Source organism: Saprolegnia diclina (genome assembly GCF_000281045.1).
Source record: "Saprolegnia diclina VS20 unplaced genomic scaffold supercont1.15, whole genome shotgun sequence".
Lineage (NCBI taxonomy): Eukaryota > Oomycota > Saprolegniomycetes > Saprolegniales > Saprolegniaceae > Saprolegnia > Saprolegnia diclina.
In genome coordinates this window covers 323986-344635 of record NW_008246082.1, presented here as the reverse complement: position 1 = coordinate 344635, position 20650 = coordinate 323986, and the positions used below count along the sequence as shown (strand labels likewise).

At 58.1% G+C, this 20650-nt stretch overlaps 6 protein-coding genes across 6 annotated transcripts; 5 read left to right on the top strand and 1 right to left on the bottom strand.

Moving 5' to 3' along the window:
* Nucleotides 1–12: 12 nt before the first annotated feature.
* Nucleotides 13–7634, top strand: SDRG_05682 (hypothetical protein; the record flags this gene model as incomplete). The annotated part of the gene is made up of 21 exons (XM_008611411.1): nucleotides 13–150; nucleotides 195–937; nucleotides 981–1260; nucleotides 1303–1695; nucleotides 1743–2164; nucleotides 2208–2661; nucleotides 2712–3688; nucleotides 3736–4123; nucleotides 4172–4241; nucleotides 4288–4418; nucleotides 4464–4652; nucleotides 4699–4788; nucleotides 4836–4937; nucleotides 4990–5224; nucleotides 5272–5445; nucleotides 5493–5593; nucleotides 5649–5789; nucleotides 5840–6021; nucleotides 6071–6309; nucleotides 6354–7390; nucleotides 7440–7634. 21 exons carry the CDS (start codon nucleotides 13–15, stop codon nucleotides 7632–7634), a joined length of 6681 nt encoding a protein of 2226 aa, XP_008609633.1.
* Nucleotides 7602–9486, bottom strand: SDRG_05681 (hypothetical protein). The gene is made up of 7 exons (XM_008611410.1): nucleotides 9088–9486; nucleotides 8795–9034; nucleotides 8696–8740; nucleotides 8492–8644; nucleotides 8354–8450; nucleotides 7870–8303; nucleotides 7602–7817 (listed from the first exon to the last, which is right to left on the bottom strand). Exons 1-7 carry the CDS (start codon nucleotides 9466–9468, stop codon nucleotides 7662–7664), a joined length of 1506 nt encoding a protein of 501 aa, XP_008609632.1. The 5' UTR covers nucleotides 9469–9486; the 3' UTR covers nucleotides 7602–7661.
* A 2178-nt stretch (nucleotides 9487–11664) lies between these two features.
* Nucleotides 11665–13358, top strand: SDRG_05680 (hypothetical protein). The gene has a single exon (XM_008611409.1). The coding sequence runs from the start codon at nucleotides 11699–11701 to the stop codon at nucleotides 13175–13177; it is 1479 nt and encodes a 492-aa protein (XP_008609631.1). The 5' UTR covers nucleotides 11665–11698; the 3' UTR covers nucleotides 13178–13358.
* Nucleotides 13359–13407: 49 nt separating this feature from the next.
* On the top strand, nucleotides 13408–15380 carry SDRG_05679 (hypothetical protein). Its single transcript, XM_008611408.1, has one exon. The coding sequence runs from the start codon at nucleotides 13421–13423 to the stop codon at nucleotides 15269–15271; it is 1851 nt and encodes a 616-aa protein (XP_008609630.1). The 5' UTR covers nucleotides 13408–13420; the 3' UTR covers nucleotides 15272–15380.
* A 389-nt stretch (nucleotides 15381–15769) lies between these two features.
* Nucleotides 15770–18447, top strand: SDRG_05678 (hypothetical protein). The gene is made up of 12 exons (XM_008611407.1): nucleotides 15770–16177; nucleotides 16222–16425; nucleotides 16468–16588; nucleotides 16631–16932; nucleotides 16980–17085; nucleotides 17131–17216; nucleotides 17257–17329; nucleotides 17369–17525; nucleotides 17573–17680; nucleotides 17728–17792; nucleotides 17843–17981; nucleotides 18031–18447. The coding sequence occupies exons 1-12, from the start codon at nucleotides 15795–15797 to the stop codon at nucleotides 18324–18326; spliced, it is 2040 nt and encodes a 679-aa protein (XP_008609629.1). The 5' UTR covers nucleotides 15770–15794; the 3' UTR covers nucleotides 18327–18447.
* A 300-nt stretch (nucleotides 18448–18747) lies between these two features.
* On the top strand, nucleotides 18748–19957 carry SDRG_05677 (hypothetical protein). Its single transcript, XM_008611406.1, has 5 exons — nucleotides 18748–19245; nucleotides 19295–19393; nucleotides 19449–19550; nucleotides 19594–19797; nucleotides 19840–19957. The coding sequence occupies exons 1-5, from the start codon at nucleotides 18826–18828 to the stop codon at nucleotides 19930–19932; spliced, it is 918 nt and encodes a 305-aa protein (XP_008609628.1). The 5' UTR covers nucleotides 18748–18825; the 3' UTR covers nucleotides 19933–19957.
* Nucleotides 19958–20650: the final 693 nt, after the last annotated feature.

Here is a 20650-nt window from a genome sequence, read left to right as displayed (position 1 = left end):
CTCGAAACGGGCATGCTGCAGCTGCTGCTGCGCTCGCCCCAAGACTCTCTCGAGCATACGCTGCACAGTTTCCTCGGCGGTATCACGCGTGATAGTGGCGTGTGCTTCCTCTTGCGCTTGCCCCACGATCCACCGATGACATCCACCGACGTGCGTACACGCCCTCCATACTCTTGAGTTGATAAACCGTATAGCACCATGCGCGCAAGGCGTACGAGCAGCTCGCCCACGCCATCTCTGCCAAGACAGCTGTCGTCATCGACCACGACGACGATGTACAGTACATTACCAAAGCCTTCGTTGTATCTTCCGAGGCCACGGGGGCGTTTGGCGTCGCCATTCCCAATTCGGCGCCCCGGGGCACGTGGAAATTGCTTGTGCAGTCGTGCTGCACGGTGCTCGCTCTCATCTTCCAGTGCGACACCATCCAGAGCGCGTATACTACAGCGCAGCACGAGCACGCTGAGGTGGTGACAGCGCGCAGCCGGGACGCCACCCAGCTGGCCTTTCTCTCAAGCCTTTTGCAATTGGATACGGCGACGCGCCCCGAAATCACGATGGCGGTCGATGCCTTCTTTTGCAGCCACTTTGACGTGCCCCGGGCGACGCTCTTCTGGCCCTGCGAGAATGGGTTGCAGACATGGGTCGCGGACGAGCACCTTTATGTGACGTCCGGCGTGCCACTCGTGTGTGCCATGTCCCACGCGCTCACGTGCGCCTCGCCAGCGCACCCAGCGTACGACCCGACCTTCGATACGCGCGCGGGCATTGAGCCAACGGCCGTCGTGTGTTTTCCACTGACGTCGATCGCGGGCTGCCTTGAAGTCGCCATCGATCACGTACTCTCGGAGATGGAGCTTTGCGTCGAGTTGCTTGAAGCGTGGCTGCCCCGCGCGATAGCTCGCGTCGACAGGAGCACGGAAGCAGCGTCTGAACGGTACGCGCTTTGATGCTGTGATATGATATGCACAGAAGATTAGGACACGGCTACGCGCGCGGTGGGACCGGCATGTGGCGATTTTGGCGCAGATGCGTCATGCGTGGGATGCACTCGAGGTGAACGTGACGTCATCCGCTGATCTCATGCAGCGTGTGCATACCATTGTGCCAGCAGCGAATTTGGCGACCACCGCGGACTTGTTGTTGCTGGCGGATGATGGGCAGCTCTGGACGATGAGCCGAGGAGGTGACCGCGTCGTAGCTGTTTTAAACGAAGAACCGCTGTTGGCGCAAGCGCTAGAGACGAAGACGGCGTCGACGGTACAAACCCTAGTACGCGTGTACGCTTTATCATGATAGTAGGAGACGTCAACCACGGGGGCTTGGCTCTCACCTGTGCTGAGCCGTCTGTATCAACGCGCTGCGACAACACTACTGGTGGTGCCACTTGTTTCAACTAGCACCGTACACGGCCTCGTCGCCTTTGGCCGGCTCGAGCCATTGGACGACGTCACGACACATCTTCTCGAGTCCCTCGCACTCTACATCTCGAGTCTGCTCATGCGCTGTCTCGAGCAAGATGCGTGGTCGGCCCGCGTCGAGAATGCCCAAGCGCTCGCCGTCTGGGCCCACGAGCAGCTGCGCGAGCTCACGACGCACCAAATTGAGACGGAAGTCCACTTGCTGGAGCAACGCCTCGTGGCGGCGCTTGCGACCTGCGCCGTCGACAAGATCTCGACCGCCGTGCTGGCCAAGGTAACCATCTCAGTCTCTTTCACTGATCATTGATGGTGCTTGCGTAGCGCATTGAAGATGCTGTCATCGCCGAGTGCACACCATGGCTCTACTCGCACGCGTACTACCTCGCGCTCGACGCAACGCAATCTGTGCTGACCACCCGCCGCTTGTCGATGGACGTATCAACGACCTCTGGCATTGTGGGTCATGCCTGCAAGAGTGGCAGTGTGGTGACCACGGGCTTGTATGTCGCGAGTCTGGGCCTTGTTACAGGGTTTCCCATCGAGAAGGCGCAGTTGCCGTCCGACGTGAGTTTCGAATGGATGTGCGCATCGCCTGTATTCGACGACCATGGCAGCCTTCATGGCGCTCTCGTCTTCTTGACGGTTCACGCTGCCAAAGGCCAGCGGCATCGAGAGCCGTTCGAACGTCGCGTGCTGCCATCGCTCAAACGCGCGCTCGCACAGCTATACCAGCGCTGGCAACAGTACGTCCATGGATACTCGAGTCAAAAACGAGGTCCTCTGTAGCACGAATGGACTCTACAACCGGCTCGAGCAGCTGCAAGACGCCAATACCGAGTCGAAAGACACGGCAGCGATCACTGCAAGCACCGTCACGACGTATGCCAAGCAGCTCGACTGCGTCACGCAATGTTTGGCCCTGGTCCATACCGTCGTGTCTGCGACTGTGGACGACGCGCCATCGCTTGTGCAGAACGCTGCTCAAAGCCTCTTGGACCTGGGTTATGCACAGTGGCACGACGCGAGTGCGCTTGCCGCTGGCGCTTCCTGTCGGTCGCAGGTCGAAGCGAAGTACGTGGCTGCCGTGTATGCACAGGCGCAGTCGATGATTGAGACGCCGGTCTCCCGCAGCGACGACGACAAGACTGTCCTCTGCGCACCGATCTATAGCACACACGAGCCGCGTCGGCTGCTCGGTATTCTCTACGGCACCCAAGCATCACCGACGACCCATGCCACGGTAATCATTAACTCTAGTGTCTTCGAACCTCTTATTGTCATATTGTACAGGCCCGACGCTGGGTGCTTTTGGCCTGTACGATCGCGTTCAGTGTGCTGGACACGCGTGTGGCATATGCCAGCAAATCGGCGACGCAGGACCGAGCGCTGGTCGAGTACGCGGCGACCGCCACGTCGCTCGAGACGCAGCTGCGCGCGACCCAAGGTGCCATGGCCTTTCTTCAAAACGGCTACGAGTGCATGCACGCGCTGAGTTGCACCGAGAGGCTCTTTGGTGCGGTGCGACAGCTGCTGCCGCGCCTATTGCAGACATCTGGCTCGGTCGTCTTGTACGTGGCCGACCACACCCGGCGGGTGCTGTGGAGTCTCGAGCCAAAAATCGAAGTCGCGTTTGGCGACGGACCGGTCGGGTCGTGCCCCTTTACTGACACACCGTCTGCGTTGGAAGGTCGTCTCGACAATCGACAGAGCCTTCACGACATGTACCTGCCACTGTGGCATCAGGACAAGACGCCGCGCACGCTTCTCGGCGTCTTGGAGGTGCAGTGCCGAGATAGCTTGCCGGCGGCCGACTACCTCGCCTTGCGGCAGCGCGTTCTCGTGGTACTGGAGGAGCTTCATCTGGCGAGTCACATCGACCGCGCCCTCGCACGCATCGCGACGAACGAGGCGCTCGCTCAGCAAACCAAAGCCGCCGACCACTTCCATGCGTCGCAAGCGCTGGACACGGCGAAGAAGCGTCAGCTGGACCTCGCAACAGCTGCAACGTTGGCAGTGAACCGCGTGATGGCGCTCATCCAGCAGTGGCCGACCAAGCGAGATTTCTGGGGGCATGCCCTTGAGAGCGTCGAGGAAAGCTTAGGGCAGCTGCCATGCGCCCACGAAGCGCACGTGTATGTGGTGATTCCGAAAGAAGATCAACTGCAGCGCCGCCGCACCGTCCTAATGCCGAGTCACGACAGCAAAGCGATGGCTTTGGTGCAGCTTCTTCTCGACGAAGACCGCGCCACGGACGGTCTCGCCTTCAAGTATGCAACCGCTTCAATTCAAAAGCGCTAGCTATTGTTGCGTCTAGGCTCGTCAAGCAAAGGCCATTGTCCTCGTCAATGTCGTCGGATTTGGAAGTGGCGATCGCCGACGTCTTTCCAGCGTGGTCGGTGACGCACAGCGAGTCGACGCATGAGTGGTGCTGTCTCCGCGTCAAGCTCACAGAAGACTGCATTGTGCTACTCGTCGTTATCATCGAGCACCCGATCGAGCCGTATCAGTACTGGCCGTGGCTGCGGCTTCTCGGCAGTCTTGTGTGCCAGCTCGTGGCCCACACCCTTGCGATGGAAGCCCTTGGTGAAAAGTACAGTCAGCAAAAAATGCATTTTCTGTCGGATGCGAACGGCGTCGGCATGGACCTGCTTCAGCTGACGCGCGCAACCGAGTCGGCGACGTCACGCGCGGCATTTGCTCAAGTACGTGTCGCATCCGTTATGGTATGTCACGATGTGTCATCTCTCTAGATGGCCGCCGGTCACGTCAAGGTCATGCTTCACGCTGCCCGCGTCGAGTTGCAGTGGCGCACAACCGCAGGTGATGCTGTGTTTTCAGAGATGATGACCATTGAAAGCTGGTGTAGAGGACGCCGAAGTAGCCGCTGCGATCGCTGTCCATGCCACGTTCGTCCGGCGGTCCGAGAAGAGCGTCTCGATCGTCCTTCGGTCTCCAGACGACAATCTGGTTGGTCTGTTGAACATTGACGCCTTTGACGTACGGTGAAGGCAGCTTGTCATGGGCGCTGAGTGACTGACGTAGACGTCGTTGGCCAAGACGACAGGTCTCTGGGACCAGCTGGCGTTTGTGATGGGGCTTGCGTACAAGCAATGGACGCTGCAGCACGCCCTTCAGGATGCCGAACACTCGATTTTGGCCAGAAATGACGCCTGCCAAGCGCTCGAAGCCGCGCAAACCGACGTAACGCGTGCACTGCGCTCCCACACCCTTGTAAAAGGCCTTTTGATGCGGATGGAAACGAACGGTGCGCGTCTAGGACCGCGAGCATGAGACGCGTGTCGTGACCCACGGCTTGCAAGAGCTTCTCAAGCTGCTCCAGGCTGCGCCCAGCGACTGGTCGAGTGACGTACGTACAAACAAAAGGGTTGCAGACGTATGCAATACGAATCGTAGAAACTGTGCAAAGCCATCGGTGCGCTGCCAACGATCCACATGGTTAGTTTGCTTTGTGCCGGCGACGACTACTTGAAGCTTCTCGCGGTTGTGGGCGCTGCAGTACGAGACTGACGTCGTCTCCACTATGATCACAATCAAAAATTTCCCGTAGAGAGGCCCCGCAACGACGTATCCCGGACACCTCGGCGTTGCCGGGCTCGCTCTGCAGTCCGAGTCGCCGGTCGTGCTCGCTGCGAACGAGCTCGCGTCTAGTCCTTACAATGCCGACGTTGACGGCTTTCTCGATGTCGACGTCCCTTACCAAATGCTCGTCAGTGTCGCGGTGAAGCCAGCATCGCTCGATGTCCCGCCAATGGTGCTAGTTGTCCATGCGACCACAGGACCAGGTACATGCGCCGTCTAGTTGCACGCAATGTGTGACAGCAGTTGATAGCTACGTCGGCCACAGCGCCCGTTTGGACACTTATGACGTCGCTGTTGCAAGCCATTCTGCGCCTTGGTGTGGTGCAAAAAGCCACAGACGCCCGCGTCGCAGAGCACATAGAGAAGCACGTTGAAGTCGCCAAAGAACGCGACGCGCTGCTGGACCAAGTCCACGACCTGCAAGGTACTGGCCTCCAAGTTGTTGTACAAAACTGCACTAAAGCGGGGTAGACCACGTGCGCGACCGCGTCCAACTCCTCAACTTTCAGCAGATTTTGCTCTCGCTGCAGCCCGATGCGTTGGCGTCAACGTCGCTTCCCGACCTCTCCATGGTGCCGTAAACAATTGTTGACAATATTGTCGTCGAAGCAATATTGGACATACTAGAGGACAACGCAAGCGCTAACGACAATGGTGCCACAGTCGCTTCTGCAGCTCTACTGGTGCACGCGCGAGCAGTTCTTTTGGGTCGACCCTCTTGATCAGTCGCTCAAGCAAATGCCAGCATCGGCCTTTGTTGATCATGACGTAGCCATATTCTTTTATTTGTACGAGGCTGAACATTGGAGTGAATCTAGACGCAGCGCGCTATTCTCAGTGGCGCCACCGTGCAGACGTACAACAGCGCGACGCTCGAACACAAGCTGCTCGTGTCACTCCAGAGCCAAACGACCAATTACGTGCTCGGCCTGCTTCAAGCGTCGCGCTACGAAGCCGCCTTCTCGGCCTTTGAAGTCGACCTCCTCGCCCAATTTGCCAAGTACGTCTGTTTGTCATCAACCTCGGAACGTCACAAGAACGGAGTCTAGGTTTCTTTCCAGCCATGTTCAGCGGCTCGTCGAATCCGACATGGCCAAGGACGCAGCATCGCGCCGGCAGACGTCACGTCGCCTCTCGACGGTGGCGTCGCGTGCGTCCAGCGTCACACAGCCAAAACGATCCAGTTTCGCGACCACCGACCACCCGCAGTTGGAAGCAGTCTTTCCCGCGGCTCCTGTCACCGTTGACGCCCTTCCTCCTGCCGAATCCTACCTCGAAGGCCTTTTAGGTACTAGTACATTGCTTCGAGCCGTGCTGCATCGTACTGGGTAGGACTCTCCACTCTCGCGCAGCTCTCGGCAGCGGTGACGGGAAGCCTATCAAAGAACCCGCTCTGGGCGGTTGATGGGGTCCATGCTTCGTTTTACACTTCGAATGCAGAAGAAAAGCCAGCACTCGTTGCGTGGTTTGAGGGCCAAGTGCGACTCCAAGCACTCGATACGACCATTCTGTCGGTTCCGTCCGTGCACGACGACGACCGCTGCCGACGCGACGCTGCCCTCTGGAAGAAGCACGCGACCGAGAGCCTCCTCCTCTTTGACGTGCGCGTGCAGAGCGACGTCGCGACTGTCCTTCTCCAGTCTCCGACGCTCAGCTTTTTTGATGACGTCGCTGACGCTGTCGTGCGCGATGAACTTGCCCCCGCTTTGACCAAGGTGTTTGCGGCCGTCCTGTCGACGACCGCACTCGCAACAGCGTCCGCTGCCAAAGAAGCCTTGTACAGCGAAGTGCACACCCAAGTTGACGACCTTGTGGCGAAATGCGCATCTATCTCGGACGAGTCACGGGCCATGCAAGCGTGCCTTGGCTACCTCGCTGAACTGTATGCAGCCGACGACGAGGCGTCGGTGCGCAACACGGCACGGGACCACCTCCAGCTGCTCTTTCCCTTGTACGACGTTGTCATTTCGAGCGAGAAGAACCGCCTACACGCGCGCTGGTGCATGCCATTGGGCCATAATCTCTGCGTGTGGCTCAGTAATGGCAGTGACCCCGCCACAGTGCCGGGGCCGTGGACGCACGCAAACGAGACGATCTGGCTGCAGTATACGACGGCGCTGCGTACCGTGCTCCAGCGTGTGCTCACTGCCAAAGCTGAAAAGGAAGTACAGCTAAAGACACTCCACTCGCTGCAAAAGCGAGAGCGCGACGGTATGCGGGCGCTGCAAGCCGAGCTAGATGCGAGCCAAGACACGATCCAGCAGCTCCAGGCCACGATCGATGACCTTGGCGCCCGTGAGGCTCGGCACCGCGATCTCAAGGCTGCTCAAAAGCAGTCCTATCGACGGGAAAAGGAGCTCGAGCAACAGGTAGGGCGACTAGTGGTCTGTTGAGCCGACTGATATCGATGCTGTGTAGCTCGTACAGCAAGCGATGGAAATCCGCGCTTTGCGAAAAGAAGCGAAGCGCCGCATCGGGTCGAACGTAGCGGCTATGAGCCATGCCCGAATACGCGATCTCGGCCAAGAGCTAAAGGAGCTCGCCACGCTTGAAGCAACCCAAGTCGAGAAGCTCCAGGCATCGACTAGGCGGTCCTTTGAGACCCAAACTTGAAACTACAACATTATTCTTCACATGGTGCTATCCTGCCGGTGTACTATCGTCGGTCTCGGCACGTCGCGCGGTTGCGATCTGCATCTTGACCAACTCGGGAGCTGGGAGGAAGGAGGCTGTGGGCTTGAGACGCGCCGACTGCGGCCGCGTCGGTGGACCCAGCTTGACCGAGGAGCTTCCCGCCTGTCAACCAGGCATAAAGGAAGCCGTGAAGAGGCACTGAAGGTGACACTACCTCGGGCTTGCGAGGTCGTTTCGACGCTGCACTTCGTACGGCATCGCGCTTGGTGCCGGAAATGCGGTCGCCAACGGCTGGCGTACTCACGACAGACGAGCTTCGCACACCAGAGCTCGATTGCAGTCGCGGTGTCGGCTGCAAGCTAAACTGCCGCGTATCCGACGGCTGCAACGGTACCGTTTGGCCTTTGTCCAAGACATAGCAAGGGGCAGTCTCGAGCGGCGACATGGCTTCGATCTCGAGTTTGGTGGTCTCCAGGGCGACGACTGGTTTTCGCAAGCTCTGAAACAGAGCCTGGAGCGACTCGGAGCGCTCCAGCGTGGCGTCGTCCGTCTCTTCCACGGGTTGTTCTTGTCCTGGGCACACCGGTGGCTCTTGACGACTCGTAGTACCCGGTAAGGTTGCGTTGGCATACAGCAACTGGTTGCTCACTGTTGTACAAAATGTGGATGGGCGTAGCCAATATGGGATGTGTACGTACACCCTGGGGGCTGGAGTCGGGGGCCCGCAGCACGTGCCGACTTTGGTCGCGTCCCACACGACACGTTGTCTCTTTTGCTGGGACTTGTCGTCGGGCCCTAACCCCAGTGCTTAGAAGGGGTAGGGTCCAACACGGTACCGTGATTTTGACGCCGTCAAAGCCCAGCGTGCCGCGCGCAATGCGCGTGAGTAGCTTATCGTGTTGTTGTGTGTTTTTTCGAATATGGTCGACTGCATCGTGGAGCTCGACGCGGATCGTCTCCATGCGGTGGACCAGTTGGGCGTGGGCCCCCTAGTGCATTGGTATGTAGATTTTGACGTGGACCCAGTCGTAGAGCTGTACTTTGAGACTCCCAATCGCGTCTTGCACGTGCAGTCGCGTTTGCGCCTACACCCATTTCCGTATATTAGACATCAAATATAAGCGTCGGAGTGTTTTAACCAGTTGGTTGCCCATGCCCATATCGACCTTCTCGCGCTGTTTTGCGCAGTGGGCTGCGTCCGTATGTAAGCGCTGAAGCGCCTCGGACGTGACGCTTGCATTCGTTTCAAGCATCTCCTCGACATGGTCGACGCGGGTCTGAAGTGCGTCTACTTCCGAGCGCACGAGGACCATGGTGGCGGCGACAGCTTCCATCTTGGTTGCAATTGCGTCCTGCTGCGTCTGAAGGACTTGCGTGTGCTATCACAGCCGAGTGGATGACGTTTCTTAATCAAATCCAAGAAATGGTGTACCTCGCGGATGCTTTGGCCAAGGCGCGTTTCGACAAAGTGTTCGAACGCGGTCATTTTCTCGTCGGCTTCGCTCCGCAGCGCGCACTGGAGATAGGCGATTTCGGTCACGAGCTTGTTGGACTGCTGCTTCTCGACAACGTTGAGGCTGCGTTTGAGCAGCTCGACTTCCGATAGGATTGTTGTGGGGACTGATGGTTTGGGCATTGGCGGTGTCGCGTGGAAGGGGTGGTGTTGGTTGAGCAGGGTTGCGCACTTGGTCGTCCAGTGACTTAGCTCGTGGAGCTGTGAGATGACTTCGCCCATGAAACGAGGCATGTCGTAGGGTTGAATGAGCGCCGTGCGCACGACGATCGGGCACCGGTACCCTTCGAGCTGCGCCATGAGCGTCCGAATCAGAAAACACGGCTGGTCTTTTTATAGCAATCATCTTTTGTCAGCTGAACTGCATACATCGCACTAGCACCGTCGTAGTACACAAATCGGTGATGAAGGAGAGGCTTCGTCTTGCTGCGAGGCTTTTGAAAATCTACCGGTACAGCCGAGCAACATGGCTTCAAGACGCTGCAACTACGCATTGGCTTGCTTCCAGAGTCACTTGTGAACCCAGATTGTGCATACCTTGGCTCAGCCATCCCTTGTACTACTAGGCATACATGCGTGTGATGGCTTTCTCCAGTTGTCGACTTTCAATGGATGTTGTGACTTCCCAGTCGTTGTGGCGAGATGAACGTCAACACGGGTGATGAGGTTGGGGTCGTCCAGGTCAGTCGGTTTAGATAAGTACAATTTACACTGAGCTGGTCGTCGCCGCGGCTTTTCGACTCGAAAGGCCACCGACGTGGTAGGTCCATGCATGGTGGGCGGCCCCTAGCATTGGATTGTTGTCTTCTGTCATGCAACAGGGCATTTTTGCGGAGCCGATTTTATCCGGACAGTTCTATCGGATATTCGGCGCGGCAAGCTGCAAGGTGAGCGAGGTGGATTGACATTCGGAGCTCAAAATGAAGTGTCTTGTTTTGTTCGATGTGAAAAGAAGGCTTCACATGGAGTCCAAAAACTCTAGAATGGTGCTCGTAGCGTGCCTACAGCGAGTACTGTGCGCCGTTCAAGTTCGCGGAAGCTGATACATTGATACATTGATACTAGGCTCAATGTATCAGTTCGCACCAACTTGAACGGTGCACAGCACATGCTGTAGGTTTGCTACGAGCATCATTCTGGAGTTTTTGGACTCCTGTGGTGTCTTCTATTCCCATCGAACGAAACTAGAGACTTTATTCCAAGCTCCGAATGTCGATCCACCTCGCTCACCTTGCAGCTTGCCACGCCGAAAATCCGGATACTATAATACTGTCCGGATTTTTCGAAATGCTTTCATCAGCGGCATAAAGGGCCCGTGCGGGGTGAGCTGATAGGAAAAATGCTTATCACCTCATGTATTGTTTCGCGACGGCCACGCGTTGGTCTACACAAAAGTCCGACAGCGCCACTAGCAGACAAATCCGTCTATCAGAGCCACCGATAGACAAATGGACGTTCTACACTGTCTTGATCGCGTCTGCTAACCATCCACGCCCTTGGGAGTACGAGAGGAATCACGACAGTGCCCAACCTCTTGATTCGCTTTCAAAAATACTTTGGAATTACAATGCCCCCAACCTCATTTCCGCGTCCACGACCACGTACGGTTTGTGTGGCGTGCTACTTGTACTACTCCAGCAGCATGTTTTTCGGCGGCCACGGCGAGTGGGCGAAGATCCCAAGCGTCGCACTCCAACCAGATCTCATTTAATGACAAGGCGCTTTGTGGTGTTAACCCGAACAAAGCTATCGAATGCTCCACGGCAGCGTCGACCTTGCCCTCGATGTTGACGTGGTCGGCGCCCATCACGCACACGAACTCGTGGACGGCTCTTTCGGTCAGCAACGGCGTACTCTACGCCATTGACAACACCGCAGCCCTCTGCACCGCCTCCATGAGCGCCCGCTTGCAGATCGATACGAGGTTGAGTATCGATCTGCTAGGACGCTCACGGAGGCATGCACCTATATATATATGCACCTGCGCGCGCACGGTCGACGTCGGAACGGGCCGCCCATCTGCATCAACCACATCGCACGTTGGGATGGATGCGCAGGCGCGTTGGCGTACCTGGCGTCGTCGCGCGTAGGTAGAGCGTCGGCGCTGCGTACGTGGGGCTATACACGACGTGAGTCATGGTCTGGCCGTCACACTCAGCCTCGCCGGTGCTTCTTGAAAGATCTCTTTTGGCGCCGGAAACATCCGAATAACCAACGGCAAGACCGGCACGGTTTTGAGTTTTGAGTTTTGTGCTTGAGTTTCAGTGGCAACGGCGAGACGGCAAGACAAGAATGGACCAAAGCACTGCCCTAGCTGCCACGTCGGCGCTTGCTATATCAACCCGTGTGTGCTATGGATGCCTCGCTGCCTAGGTAGCGTATATTAAAACGACCCTGCGCGGCGTGCTTGCCACGTTGAAGTTGACCGTTGGCACTTTTGAGTCTTGAGTTTGAGTCGGGTTGAAATTTTGCAATGCAGTTGGCAAATCCCAATTTGCCTCGTCCAGCTCAAGCACCGAAGAAGCACAAGATGACCGAGACCTCGTTCCTGGCCATGAGCCCCGACGTCCTCGTCCGCCTCGTCCAGTGCATGGCCTCGCCCGCCGACGTCACTGCTCTTCTACGGGCACTCCCGCTTCATGCGCTCCCGGCGCCGCTCGCAGCGCTCCGCGAGCTCCTAGCGCGGCAATGCGAGCAGCACCCGCTTTGGCCGCAGCCCTGCCTCGACGACAGTATGGACGCAGCCATGATGGATCTCGTGCTGGCCGCGATGCCATCCTTCACGACGATCCGGGTCGGCAACCTCGTCGCGCTCCAGCAGCATCTCGCGACGCGTTCTGGGCCGACCATGAACCTTCTCGGGTTTGCAGCGCAGTGGGGACACAAGGTCGCATCCGTCACGGTGCTGAGCGAAGAGCTTGGTGGCGGAACAGACGTGCTCGGCAGCGTGCTCGAGTTGTGCACGGGCCTCCACCACGTTGAAGTGCAACCCCGCGATAAGCCAGAGCGAATCATTCGCGCGATCACGACGCGCGCGCACCACGTCCGCCGACTCGATTTGTTTGCGGACGACGGCGACTGCTTTGACGTTGACGACGGCGTCGCGCTTCTTGGGCCGTGGCTGCGAACGGGGTATGCGACCCATTTGTCGCTGTGGCGATTCGAGACGGAGGACAATGACATGTTGGCGGCCGCGCTGGCGGCGACACCGACGCTCCAAAGCCTCGAATTTGTCCTTGCCGACGGAGTCATCAGCAGCCTCACCTCTGGACCTCGACTCACGCGCCCGTTGACGCGTCTCCGCGTTCGAACGTCGTCGATCGAAGGACTGCGCCAGCTTCTGCACCGTCTCGACCTCTCTGTGATGACGCACCTCGACCTTGAAGTGTTTGCGTTTGGCGACAGCAGCTTTCTCGCAGCGGTGCTGCCACGACTGCCGCGTCTCGAAGAGATCTCGCTCGTGTGCACGAGCCTCGCCGACACGTCTGCCGTCAAGCAGGCAGCGGGTCCGTCGTCCTTGCGGGTCGTGACGCTCAACGTCTTTGAGGCGTCGTCTGGCACACGCCTTGCGCTGCTCGACTGGATCAGCACGTCGCGCTGCCTCGAGTCGGTCACGTGGGGCTTCTGGTCGTCGTTTAGCGGCCGTGAGATGGGCCGCGTCGGAGGCGCGTTCCGGCGCTGGATCGAAGCCGGCGTCCATTTTGTGCGTTTTACGCAAGCCGAGGGCAACGACCTCTGCATGCGCGAGCTCGCGACGGCGCTCACTGTCGCGACGCCTCGGTTGCCGCTGCGATTCGAGCTTGCCGACCAACGACTCGAGGATGTCGCGGCATTGGACGGTCTCTTCAAGGCCGTCGCGATGCGCCCTGGCGTGACCGTGTCCATGCCGTTTGGTGGTGGCCAGAGTCCGCAAGTTCATGGCGCGGTTTTGCACGAGCTTGCGTCGCAGCACGGTCTCGGCCTCGAGCTCAAGGACAATACGTTGGTCGTGTCGAGTCGCATCGCGTAGCAGTTCTTGACCCAGTGACGATCTTGAATCATGCTGCATCTCGTTTTATAAGCTCTGCAATTCAAGCCAAGCTGCGCCACGGTGGTACGCGGTGTAGGTGTCTCAGTAGTATAGCGCTCTGCCTGCGTTGTATTTGGTTGAGCAATATGTATAAAACACTTGATGCTTTGGAAAATTCCCAAAGTATCAAATGTTTTATACATATTGCTGCGTTTTAAACATGGGGTCCACGGAATTCGTGGCATGCACACCGTCGCGGCGCACGTGCTCTGCTCGAGTCGCTTGCTTCCGCGCATCTGCAGCTACCAAAGCGACGCGCTGTCAACCGATGGCCCACTGCGCTGCCGCAGCGTCCGGCTTGCAGCCAGCTACGGCTACGAGCCGCAAGCCGACGACGACGACGACGCAGCGGACGCGGCGACCTTCCAGCGCTGGCTTGCGCGCCATGGCACCGCCGCGCTTCCATTGCTCTGCGCGCCGCATCTCTTTGCGTACGCGCTTCGTTGTGGCGACGTTCATGTTCTTCAGTGGCTCGTCAACCGCGAGGCTGTGTTCTGGAACAAGACAACGCTCGTTCTCCATGCAGTCGGGTGTCGCGCGTGCCCTTGCGCCTCCGAGCAGCTCGGGCCCGCAATGACCATCCGCGCCTCCGACTGCGTGCGTCGTGCTGCGACAAAGGGCCATGTAGAGCTCTTACGCTTCCTCTTTGACTGCGGCTTTGACATGGTCGACGTCTGGCGCGCCGTCTGTTTTGGTGGGCATCTCGACGTCGCCCGCTTTGTCGTTGAGCATCGTCTTGGCGTTTGGCCCGACGCACTTGTCAACGATGCTGCTGAGAACGGTCATTTCGAGCTCGTGCGATACTTCAACACGCTGCGTGTCGATGGCGTGAACTCGTACACACTTGCGCTGGCCGTCCGGCACGGCGACCTACCGACAGTGCAAGCGCTCCTCACACACCCACATCTCAAAGATCTTTCTTTCAAGACAGCTCTGTATGACGCCATATACCACCGCCGCCTGGAGCTTCTTCAATGGCTCTGCCAGCAGCCCAATGCGCGTCCCTTTTTGACCGGCGCCTTGGAAGTCGCCGCGTACTGCTGTGCGCAAGCTGCTGTCCAGTGCCTCCGCGACGAGCTCTCCAAGGTCCTGCGCCATCAGCGCATCACGTCCGTCCTCGTGTCCAAGGAGCTTCTCGGTCTCGTCACATCGTACCAACCCGGCTTTGATACGCACACCATTGGTCTTCTCGAGCTCTGTCACCGCCATGCGATCTACGAGACGCCGCATCAAGTACCCGGGATGGCTTCGTACGCAGCGTACCATGCACTGTTTACGGCGTGGCGGGCTCGACACGACAAGCATGATTTGCACATTCTCTGCCTCCCGCATCTCTTCGCCTACGCCATTTCCTACGGTAACATGGAGGTCGTGCGCTGGCTAAGCCCGCGCCTTGTCATAAGTCAACGGCTCGAGCTTCGCTGCGAGAAGGCGCATCAGTGCGTCCTCTCGGCGAATCAGCTTGTCCGAGACGCGGTGGTCTACGCCGATTGCGTCGCCCACGCCGCCGAGTCGGGGCATGTCGAGCTCCTACGGTTCTTGAACGGCCTCGGCTTTACGATGGAAAAAGTGTGGCATCGGTGCAGCTACTTTGGCCACGCGAACATTGCCCAGTACGCGCATGCGCTCGAACTGGACGGACACCTGCCCCGGTACGTCTACGACGCCACGTTGGGCGGCCATGTCGCTCTCGTGCAGTTCTACCACGAGCACAACTACGCTGGTTTTACCGAAAAGACAATCTGGGCCGCTGTACACAGTGGTCGCGTCGACATGGTCGCCTTCATCTTGAGACACCGCGACGAAGCCAGTGTTCGCGAGGCCCTCTTGACGGCGGTCGAGACCGATCGCGTCGATATTCTCAAGTGGCTCTGCGATGAGCCCGATGCAAATGGGATGCTCGACACGGCACTGCAGCAGGCCTGCCTCATGCGAAACCATGCGTGCATCGCGTACCTCGTCGACGAGCGGCGCATCACAGCGTCTCGTACGACAACTCGGCTCTACCAACGCTATGTACAACGCCCGACATGAAGCTTTACGGCTGTCGCATTGGAGCATTCTTGGAAGGAATGCATGGCGACGACGTCATTGTCACCTAGTCGATAGATAAGAATATATAAACGAGTGTGTAGACGTGTACAATATGTCTTTTAGTCGTTATTTATCTTTACAAATTCGGTTATGAGAAAATGCAAGCGCAGTGGCCGATCGAGGATCGAACCCTGTCCCAGTGCCAAATCTATTTTTAGTACATGTGTGTGTTTTATGTGGTAAATATACTACACACAATTTACACAGCATGTGTGAAATCCACGCCGCAATGCGTCCTGAACAATCGGTTCGAGTCGCAGCCTGGTATTACGCATTAGGGTAGCCTAGAAGCATCAGTGTAGCAAGGTGCAGCTCTTGCGGTATCATGTTTCTCATGCTTCCAGTTGTACCGGTTTCGTCGGTCTCGCTCCGCATGTATTTCTCACGGGGCGTAAAAACACGTATTTTACACTCGGGGTCCGGTCCGATTTCCGGACCGGCAGCATCTTCTTCGCCGGCCAGAATGGTCGACCCGACGAGCATGGGCATCATTGGCGTTGCCGAGGAAGACGAGATCCGCGGGCTCTTCATGAACGCCCACCTGAGCGACGTGCTCCTCCTCTTCCCTCCGTCGGGCGGCGCCGACGCGGCCATGAGTGTGCCTGCCCACCGGCTCTTGCTGTCGCTGCGCTCGGGCGCCTTTCGCACAGCCTTCCTCGATAGCTCGACGAGCATCACCAACATCGCGACCGGCTCCAAGCGTCTTCGTCTCCCGCTCAAGATCGTCGTCCAAGACACCTCGTACGCCATCTTCAAGGAGCTCCTGCGCTATCTCTACACGGGCAAGATCCAGGCCACGCCATCATCGGACAGCTTTTGGCTCGACTTGCTCCAAGCCGCTGCTCGGTACAGCATAATGCTTGCAAACCACCTGCTCATGCGGTCAGTAGGTATGACGTTCCGCGGTTATGCATCTTGTGCATCGAGGCCGAGGCGCCCAACCACAAGTTGCACCTCATGGAGATCCTCAACATGGTCGACTCGGACGTCTTTCATGTCATGGACAGCGCCAGCCCGGTGCGTTGCGCCATGCGTCGCCTTGTCGATGAGTGCATGCGCACGATCATGACGATGCCGGACGCCGAGATGCAACAGTACGCGATCAACGTCTCCTTCCTGCATCATTCGCTGCGTAGGCTGCTGCAGCTCGCGCAATGCTCCACCGAGCGCCTTCTCTCCATCTACCGGCAACGCACCAGCGTGCCTCTCGTCCTTGCGATTCAACACCAAAACCTCCGCGTTGTCGACGCGCTCTTGGTTCACTGAGCGCTCCAATATCTTGTCTCATACTCTGTCTAGTCGGATGAGAACGACATGACCGCGCTGCTCGCACAGGCGAACGACGCTGGTGTGCTCCCGCTGGTGGCCGCGCTCCAGACGCAGAACGAAGCCATCCTCCGACGCGTGCTTGTGCTCCCGACGCTCGACCACATTCTCATGGAGAACAGCATCCAGGGCTGGTTCCTCATGGCCTGCGCAAGCGGGAACCGCCTGCACTGCGAACTGCTCGTGCGCGACCACGGCGCCGACGTCAACCTCATATCGACGCTCGCCGATACGCATGCGTTTGGGCGGCAGCAGACGCCGTTGCACATTGCGAGGTATTTGTGGGCTCTCTCGGTGCTTGCTGAGCAAATAATGCTATTAGTCACTTTGGCCATGTGGACATTGTGGCGTATTTATTAAGCTGCAACGCCGTCCCCAACTTTCAAGATTGCGACGGCAACACGCCGCTGCACGTTGCGAGCACCGTCGTACGTCGTGTATCTGCACTCTTGTCAATGCTCACCGTGGTGAAGGCGGTCGCCGAGGCGCTTGCCGACAAGTGCAACCCCAACATCCCCAACATGCGTGGTCAAGTGCCCATGCACGTCGCTGCGAGCCGGTACCTTGTGTCTCTTACGGCGACGTTGAGTGAATGATAGCGGCGACATTGGTATCGTGAGTCTTCTCTTCCAACAAGGCGCCGACCTCGATGTCCTCGACGACCAGGGCCAGGTACTTTAGCTGCTTGCGATTTAGCTCAACCCTGCGTAGACGCCTTTTCATATGGCGGCCGCCCACGGCCATGCGCCCGTGGTTCTTATTCTGCTCAAGCTCACGGAAGATCGCGCGAGCGCAGTCAGTGCGAGTCCCGACAGCATGGACGCGATGCCTGGTCCATCGTTTGACATCAACGCCGTCGACTACAAGAGTGCGTGGAGGATGTGCTTAGGAGACGGAGCTGACGACGGTATGCAGGCAACACGGCGCTCAACTTGGCCGCGATGGCGCCAAAAGACCGATGCGAGAAGATTCTTCAAGTGCTCTTGGAGAACGGAAGCGACCCGAACATACCCAACTGGTTTGGTATGCACACGCCGACGACAACGATTATTGGTCAACGCGTGACGTAGGCTACACGCCGCTGCATACGTTCTGCGCGCACCACACGGGGCCCGTCTCTGTCCTTGATATGTTTGTACGACCTCCTTTCCGACACTGCCGAAGCCTCTCATGCGACGCACGTAGCGGGAACATGGCGCCGACATTCAAGTGCAGAGTCTGGACGGAAGCACGCCGTTGCACTTGGCCGTGGGGACAGCCAGTGAGGCGATCGCAGTCGCTCTAGTGCGAGCGGGAGCGCCGGTTTACGTCCAGGACCTCGTCGGTACGCACTCATTACGAGGTGGATTTGCATAAAAATGGATGTACCGTAGGCCGGAGCGTCGTCAACCTCGCCGAGAGCACGTCCCAAGGCGTCATGGTGGTCCCGATCCTCAAGAACGTCAACGTGCCGCCGCCGTGGGTGGCCGACGACACGGTCGTCGAGTGCATGTCGTGCAGCCAGTCGTTTGGCATGGCCATGCGCAAGCACCATTGCCGCCACTGCGGGCGCGTGATCTGCTACCGGTGCTCGTCCAACCGGATTCCGTTGCCCAAGTTTAACCAGCCGTCGGCCGCGCGCGTCTGCGATGTGTGTTTTGACGTGCTCTCGTTCCGGAAGCTCATGTAATAGCCTCGTTTGGGTTGTCATGTGACGCGACCTGTGACGAGCACTGCAGTTTGGCTACTTATTCGGCAGCTGCCGACCAGACGCATTAGGCACTTCAACGTCCCACTCTCTCGCTTCGTCCCACTTCCTCGGGCTTGCGTTTGTTGGCGTTGTCTATGGTCGTAGGGATTGCAGCGCAGTTCGTTGGTGAGGTCGCCTAGTTTGCTGTCAGCGTCGACAGTTTGGATCGCGTGTGCCGTGTTTGGTATCAACTTATCAAGCTTATTCCGGGTCGATTTGAATCACCCGCCACGGTGGTGCAGCCGACGACCGAGGCGGGATGCGGGTATGGGAGGCAAGCCTTGGGTCAAGCCTTGGGTCGTCACGGAACGTGAGCCTGACGGACCAGAGCGACGGACCAGATCCTATTTTGCATGCGATGGGGCCGTAGAAACAACGAGCGGGAGCACACGATACTCGTCAAATTCGAATCTCGAGTTTGCAGTTGGGAATTTGCGGAATGCTGGCAACAACGTGGTGGCGCGCCGCAAGCCAAGGCGATGTCAAGCGTCTGGGTCGTGTGTTGGCCCTCGAGCGTGACGAAGGCTGGGTGCATCGGACGCACTTTGGCTACACGGCGCTGCATCTCTGCGTCTGGGGCGGCCACGTCGCAGCAACGGCGTTTCTCTTGAGCGCTGGCGCCGACCCGAAGGAGCATGTGCACAAGCCCTCGGACGATCACGTGCATGGCATCTCGTCGCTGCACTTGGCGACGCGCGATGGCCACGTCGACGTGGTGCGTCTCCTGTTGGCGTCTGGTGCTGCGACCGACGAGCGCTTCCTTGGTCGCACTCCGCTGCAAGTCGCATCCGAGCACGGGTACTTTGAGATCATCGAGCTGCTCGTGCGCCATGGTGCTGCCATCAACGTTCAGGATACGGTCGTCCTTTGTGTTCGGATTTGTCTTGTCTTACACAGTGTTGCAATAGAACGGCCGCAGCAGCCTGCACAGCGTGGCGGCGTGGGGCTATGCGCGCGTCGCCCGGCTCTTATTAGACCATGGCGCTAGCGTGCACCTCTTTGATGCGGTACCCTACGTCGTCCACGGGTCTAGACATACCTCAGCTTGTTTGATTTGAGTAGAAGGGCACCAGCGCGCTGTTTGCGGCCACAGAGAGCGGCGATGTTGCCACGACGAAGCTCCTTCTCGACACGGGTGCACGCTTGCACAATGTCAAGTCGCCGGTAGGAAGATTGCTGCGATGTTCAATGGCTTAGCCCGTGGTAGATGACATTGCATGGCGTTTTTGCCGACGCACTGGAACGCTGGATCCTTCAATGCAAGGACCATGGCGCACTCCTCGACCTCGTCGGACGACTCAACGATGGTGGTCCACTGGCGGCGCTCTCGGTGCTGGTGCTCAACGGCTTTGTGCTCGAAGCCTTGCGCTTCGTACTTGCTGTCGGGTTGCACCCTACGCACCAGACCACAGTACGTTGTAGGGAAGGATGATGATCCTGATACGGTGCGTAGTTTTTGCGCGCGCTAGCTGCGTGGGCCATGGACCACAACCAGCTAACACTCGTCCAGTTCTGCCACGACTGCGGCGTCGAGTTGTTGATTTGACAAAAAAGAAACGTATTTACATCCATTATGATGTTGCTGGTAGTACACTGTAGTACATAGCCTTCTTACCTACTCATCTACCACAGATTTCACCTCGGAAGGTGGACATTCGACGGCTTCCTTCGGCGCCGTGCTCTTGATTCAGGGCGCGTGAAGTGGGATACAGTCCACTAGCGCGCACGGAATGATGGCCAAGGATTTCAAGGCGCGACGTCCGCTCGGCTTGACTTGAAGTGCGATCAAGAAAGGGTTATCGAGATTCCTCGCGCCATTTTCAACATTTCAGCCAATCACAGGATGGCAGAGAACGAGTTCGTGACAAGCCAAGCAAGCGAGCCCAGACAGCAGGGATGGTCCCAGCGCTTCCGCAACACCTGCTCGAGGCGATTGCGTGCTACATTGAGAGCACCTACGCCGCTCTTCGCAGCGCCCGATGCTGCCTAATGAGCCCATCGGCCCGAACGAGTACCTTGAGATGCTGTTGCCAACGGCCAACGTTGTTTTAAATGATAAACCCACTCGCACAGCTCAGGTTCTGGGAGCCTACTAGTAGGTACTCGACTACATGTAGATCAAGTACTTTCACCATTATTCACCCCTGGGCTCAGCGAGCAACCGGATCTGGAATCAACCGGATGTCCGGATATCATGGCAAGAACAAGAACGACATCAAGCGCAAGTTCAACCATGGTGGACGCGGGTTTGACCCCAACCAAGG